Genomic DNA, 6,686 nt, shown 5'->3' with positions numbered 1-6,686 from the left:
CCCAGAGAGGGCTGGAATCACACTCAACAAGGAAGCAGCCAGAGATGCACACCCAAGGGACGTGCTGGGAGACACACGGGAAGCACCGTGGCAGTGTCCAGCTGGAAAACCTGCCCCAGGCAGGACACAAAGCATGCTCCAGAGAAGAGCACCTGGGCAGCAGCTATCAGGGATGTTTAGCCACTGGTTTGGGATGCTCCCAGCACCCAAAACAGGGAAGCTGCCTTTGGGCTGGTGACAGAAAGCAGGGATGCTGTTCGCTGCCTATTTACAGGTAAATGCTACAGCTCAGGAACAGCCCTGGTGTCAGCTGGAACCACCAATAAGCCTCTAATGTTACCAGGGGTGGTCCTGGCTAGAAGAAAACCTTGCAGACCAAAGAGCATCATCTACATGGCCACTGCTGAGGAAAAGAGATTGGACATCTCTTGGAATGGAAATTAAATGAAACTGAAAACAAGAAATTGGGTGCCTCTTAGGAAACTGGTGGGCTTTGACCCATATTCAGAGAGTTTCAGCTCCCTGCCACCTCTGTGCTGGTCCACCAGAGTATCTGCAGGAGAGAGATTTCTCGGTGGGCCTGTGGGAAGCGGAGCTGGTAGGACAGTGGCTCAAGTAGGAGGAAGAGGAGCAGGAGGAGGAGGAGCACTTGCCACCTCCATCCCCCAGCTGCACTCTTGGAGGCTGCTGACCTGCCTGGCATTGCCTGGAAAGCCACCTCACCGGGAGGAGATGAAGAGATGTCCCACAGAGCGTGATGCTTCCCCCAGTTCCTGTCCCACCTCAGCACAAGCAGCATTTCCAGTAACACCCAGTGTTCCCACCACTGACACACTGCAGCTTGGTGGGTGAGGAAAATGAAACACACAGGAAAGAGCTTCTCATGGCAAGCGGTCCAACCCAAATTCCCATCACGCTACCCTTGCATCCAAGCATGAGGAATCAGTCCCTTGTGTTTTGACTCCAGTGTCTGTCCAAGGTCACTCTTGCCAAGGTGCTTTTCCCAAACTGTGAGCAGGTAAAAGGCCACTCCCATCTCTCTGTCCCTTCCACAGCCTCTCGGAGCTCACCCAGCCCTGAAAACACTGCTGGCCACCTGCAAGGGCACACACGAGCATCCTTCACAGCCTGTGCAGAGAAGTGGCTGAAGGGCTGGGAACAGTTCAACACAGACATCTGGGGAGGCTCTTCTCTCCATCGTTACCTCCCTCTCTTCTAATTTCTAGAGCCACTTATGACAGCAGGCTCTGAAATCATCGTTCGGTAAAACAGCTGCTCTCCAGGGGCACCTGAACTGGGAAAGTCTAAGCTGTGACACATCCATTTCACAAGCACAGAAAATCTCCTGGGCCCAGCTTGGGCTGAGGTGGTTACGAAGTCTGGAAGAAGAAAACAAGCAGCAGGGTAAATTCATCAGCGATGGCACAACCACAACCACAACAAGCCCAGATGTCACTGCTGCTTAAAAGTGCTCATGGATTCCCTGAGTGCTGCAGGAGGTGGCTCAGGGAGGGCAGAGCAGGCTGAGCTCCCCACCCTCCCATGCTACCCCCAGCCCCACTGAAGATGGTCCATCTCCAGCCACTTCTCTTTCCTTCTGCAAGGGTCCAACAGGAAGGACATTTCTCCTCATCTATCTTTTGAGATTCCCATTGCCCCAACTGGCTTCCCACCACCCCATCAAAGCTGAATTTGTGTTACATCTATGCTTTTGGTTTATTACTTGATTTATAGTCACAAACACATACCTTTAGCCTCAGCTCTCATCACCTGGGATCCTGCCTTGTGGTGATGATGAACTGTATATAAGGAAGCAGAAGAAACAGAAAAAAATGAACGTGACAAGCAAGCTCCAACTAAGATCCACAAACATAACTAGAGAGCTGGGTAACAGGTCAGAGATATATTTTCACACAAGTGAACTCACTGTCAACACTAGCTATGAACATTTGTCACTTACATGCAAACCTGCTTGCACTTTAGCAGAGGTTGGTGGTCTTTAAAAGTGAGAAGCTGAAGCTTCATTGAGCAGATAAGATTACAAATGGAATCAGCTGCCACAAAGCACAATGCTTGCAACTCCAAGCCCTGCTGCCCTGGCCTGGCCAAAAGGCTGCAGGGCCCAGGCTGTCCCTCCATCACACTGTACCTCTCTCTGGTGGTCCTGCACAGACCTGGTCTGCAGGACCACCCACTCTCAGGTCTCTCTGATCAGCTGCTGTGATCTAACCAGCCCCCTTCCTCGCTCCCATGACGTTATCTCTGCTCTTCCCAAAGGCTGAGAAGTACAATATGCACTATGCTGAGATCCACACACATGATAAAAGGAATCCACAGATAGGTCCATTACTTAGCAGATTTACATGTAACTTATCAAGTCTGTATCTGGGTTCACATTTTACACTTTGTGCTCTTTGTTCAGTTCCAGCATTTTAGCTGAGACCCGTCTTCCACCCACGAGTACGAGGCAGGAAAGGTCAGGACTGGGGCTTTCCAAGCAGACTTGTTCTGCCTCAGAAGGAGCACCCTCAGCAGCAGGGCTGCTACTATTTACATGCCACCTTCTCAGTGCCAGGCTTACTTGCTTGTTCTTCGGGAAGCTGTCTCAAAGAATTTGGTCCTAGAGGCCACCCTGCAAAGAGAACAAGAGAGGTTACTCCAGTTATTTGAGAAGGCAATTTGTGAATCAGATCTCATCCATGCCAGAAGAAAGAGCAGTGGTGTTAGCAGACACTGAAGACCATCACCTTCTAATGATGCCTTTCTGCTGAGGCAGCAGCCATGCTCCTCATGCTGCCAGCTCCACTCCCCTCTCCACTAGCCCATCTTTGCTGGGTGCACAGCAGCAGCAGCGAGCTTGGAGGCAGCACCCAGGTCACAGCCTCCTCACCAACAGGTGCTGGCTGCTGGGCTGAGATCCCCTGCATTTAGTAACTCTTTTTTTCTTTTCTTTTTTTTTTTTTTTTTTTAGTTCCCCTAGAAGTCAGCAGGGTTTATTTTTCTCTAAACTCGGAGAGAAACCTGATTATGATGCTGAACTCCATCCAATTTCCCTAAGAGACATCCAAGCTGGGTCTTGTCCTTCCCTAGGAAGCATCTCCTTTGAGAGCCAGGCAGGGAGGGACTTTCCAGCTTCACTGACCCCAAAATAGCAGAGAAGGTGATGGGACAAAGCTCAGCCCCAGGGCTGTACCTGAGAAGGTTCAGAGCTTTGTCTCTGCTGCGTGTTCCCCTTGCTGAGGTCAGGTCCCCTCCCGGGCCGTGCCCTCTGCACAGCTTTCCAAACTGATGCCCAAACCTGCGCTGGCACTGGTGTCAGAGGGGACCTCCATGGGCTCCAGCCATTGCACACCACTGGTGCTGGAGGCCAGTGTGGAGGCCTCCTCCTCTTCCAGAATTCTGGGTAGGTGACACCAGCTCCTCCTCCTGCTGCCTGGCTGACCCCATCCCCCCGCACCTCCCCAAGTGCCTGGTGCTGGCAGCTCCCACCCTGGGCATCCACCAAGGGCTGCTGACTTACACAGAGGAAGGCATCTCTTCTGCCGTTCCTGCTATCAGATCTGGCCTCTGCTCCAGCCTTGGAGGGACAGGAGTCCTACATGGAGGGTCTGGAGGTCTCACAGGAGGACGTGTTATCACAGGCTTATCGCCATGGGATCGTGGCTTCGGGACACCGTCGCACTCGCCTGCAAGGTTGAGGATTACAAAAATTTAAAAAAGGATTAAAAAACTTTGGTGAACGGCTAGATGTTTATGAGGAACCACTAAACAAATCAGTGGGCTTAGATCTGTCTGTTTGTCCCACCAGCCTGTCTTTGGCAGCAGCCAATAGCCAGAATTTAGGGAAATTTTTTTTGGGAAAGAGACAGAAGAAAAGGCATCTTCTCATCTGGCCATTCACTTGGCTCAAATGCATCTTAAGGGCTGGGTCCTGCTCTTCCCATTTAGACATTTCCTCTGCTATAGGGTCCTGTTTCAGATTAGAAATAAACAAAAATATTTTCATATTTGGTAAGATAATTAACTGCTGCAACTACTTAACCAGGGCTGCGTCAGCCCCTTCATTACTGAACCTCATTACACCCTGGTGTGCTAGCTCAAACACCAGACCTCACTCAACTCTCTTCCATACTTGTATTTGTAAATTTTGATCCTAAATTTTGATCCTTACCTCTCCTTGGTAAGCTGCATAACCTGAATTTCTCAGCAAAAGGCCTGTTCTCTAATCCTTCAATCTATGCTTCTTGGTTTCTTCAGTTTTTCAAAATTATCTCCAAGCTGTGCAAATTAAAGCTCCAGATAGTGTCCCAGCACAGATTTGTGAGCATCCACACAGAGGTAATATAACTTTATTACCATTTCAGTGTTCTTCTATATATTTGTCCAAGGCTTCAACACAGCCAGTTTTATGACACTGTGTCTCCAGGACATGCTGTCACCACGCTACGTATGATAATGCAAACCCATAAAACTAAAAGCAGTTGATGTATCAGCCAACTTTAAAAGCTCTGTTACTGTTCTGAAAGCAGATTTCCTCCTGCCATTAATGTGACAAATTTACATTAAGCCAGCAATGTTAGTCAGATGAATCTGATGTTTGTGCTTCACAGCTGGGCCTTTCCTCTTTCTCTCCACTGCACACAGGAGCCATATGTCAAGAATGCAGTCTGGTTTTTATTTTCTAGACACAGGACTGTGGAGCTGTCAGGGTATGACAGCATCTGAAAAGCACTGTGAAGTGCACAGGAAAAGCTGGCAGAACACAGAGGGCAATGCAGCTTTTATTGTGACCATCATCCTGAGGATATTTTATAGAACTCAGCACCAAATACCTGCTGTCAGAGCCACGTGTAGTGTCCTGCAAGCAGCTCCCGGGCCTGGCAGGGGTGAATATCTACAGACACACAGACTCCTGTCCACCTTCCTCCACTGACATAGAATCATAGGGGTTGGAAGGGACCCCTGAAGATCATCGAGCCCAACTCCTGCTGCAGCAGGAACATCTAGGACAGGTCACACAGGAATGTGTCCAGGTGGGTCTTGAAAGCCTCCAGAGAAGGAGACTCCACAACCTCTCTGGGCAGCCTGTCCCAGGGCTCTGCCACCCTCACAGTAATGAAGTTTCTCCTCATGTTGAGGTGGAACTTCCTGTGTTGTCACTTGGTGCTGTTTCCCCTTGTCCTATCACAAGCACCACTGAACAAAGACTGGCCCATTCCTGACACCCACCCCGCAGATATTTGTAGACATTAATAAGGTCTCCTCTCAGTCTTCTCCAGACTAAACAGCCCCAGGTCTCTCAGCCTTTCCTCATATGACAGATGTTCCAGTCCCTTAATCATCCTCATAGCCTCTGTTGGACTCTTTACAGCACATGCCTGTCCTTTTTGAACTGGGGAGCCCAGAACTGGACACAACACTTCAGATGTGGTCTCAGCAGGGCAGAGCAGAGGGGGAGGAGAACCTCCCTTGACCTGCTGGCCACACTGTTCTTAATACATCCAAGACATGGTCAAAGCCAGCTCAGATCTGGCCCCAAACTAATTATTCCAGCCTGTGATATATTTCTGTATAAAGCTTAATAGAATACAAACATTAATCACTATCTATACTTAACATTAATGGAGGAGCTGTTGCAATGACTGCCCCCAGGGCAGCCTCGATAAGCCAGATGCTGTGTCACAGGGGGCCTGACAGACAGAACTGGTAGAAAATAAAATGTGAAAGTGGCTTTTGCCATTTTCCTAATCTCTGCAGAGGTGAGTGCTGACAATACAGAGTGCTTCCAGCTGGTTAGACTGGATAGAAATTGCATCAGGATTAATGGTGTTTATAGCGCTACTCGAGTCTGAATTTTATGAGCCCACTGAAGTTGGCCAAGCTCAGCACAGGGCTCAGCTACAGCAGGGTCCTGTGGGTACAGCAGGGGACAGCGGTGGCATCTGCCTGGCACAGAGGAGGATTGGTGGCACCAGCACCAGCACAGGGCTCTGCAGGCTGCTCTGACCTAGTTGAAGATTTCCCTGTTCACTGCAGGGGGGTTGGACCAGATGACTTTAACAGGTTCCTTCCAACCCAACCCATTCTATGATTCTATGAAACCCTGCAGCAGCTGCACTACCAGTGAGCAACAGATCCCGAGTCTGAAATAAAATGAGCCCTGCTCCCTGCCCTGCTCCCTGTCCTACTCCAGCCTTGCTCCCTGCCCTGCTCCAGCTCTGCTCCCTGTCTTACTCCAGCCCTGCTCCAGCCCTGCTCCCTGCCCTGCTCCAGCCCTGCTCCCTGCCCTGCTCCAGACCTGCTTCCTGCCCTGCTCCTGCCCTGCTCCCTGTCCTAGTCCAGCTCTGCTCCAGCCCTGCTCCCTGCACTGCTCCAGCCCTGTGCCCTGCCCTGCTCCCTGCCCTGCTCCAGCCCTGCTCCCTGCCCTGCTCCAGCCCTGCTCCCTGTCCTAGTCCAGCTCTGCTCCAGCCCTGCTCCCTGCACTGCTCCAGCCCTGTGCCCTGCCCTGCTCCCTGCCCTGCTCCAGCCCTGCTCCCTGCCCTGCTTTAGCCCTACTCCAGCCCTGCTCCAGCCCTGCGCCCTGCCCTGCTCCCTGCCCTGCTCCAGCCCTGTTCCCTGCCCTGCTCCAGCCCTGCTCCCTGCCCTGCTTTAGCCCTACTCCAGCCCTGCTTCAGCCCTACTCCAGC

At 51.2% G+C, this 6,686-nt stretch overlaps 1 protein-coding gene across 1 annotated transcript in view; it reads right to left on the bottom strand.

The window, feature by feature from the left end:
* Positions 1-1,756: 1,756 nt before the first annotated feature.
* OPHN1 (oligophrenin 1) overlaps positions 1,757-6,686 on the bottom strand; it is a 50,976-nt gene continuing 46,046 nt past the window's right edge. The window contains exons 20-22 of the mRNA XM_009996632.1: positions 3,521-3,686; positions 2,582-2,632; positions 1,757-1,799 (exon numbers count right to left, since the gene is read on the bottom strand). Of these exons, the coding sequence (XP_009994934.1) occupies positions 1,757-1,799; positions 2,582-2,632; positions 3,521-3,686 (260 nt within the window). The remainder of the gene's footprint in view (positions 1,800-2,581; positions 2,633-3,520; positions 3,687-6,686) is intronic.

This window comes from Chaetura pelagica, unplaced genomic scaffold (genome assembly GCF_000747805.2).
Source record: "Chaetura pelagica isolate M959 unplaced genomic scaffold, ChaPel_1.0 scaffold103, whole genome shotgun sequence".
NCBI lineage: Eukaryota > Metazoa > Chordata > Aves > Apodiformes > Apodidae > Chaetura > Chaetura pelagica.
This window is presented reverse-complemented; position numbering and strand designations above follow the sequence as displayed.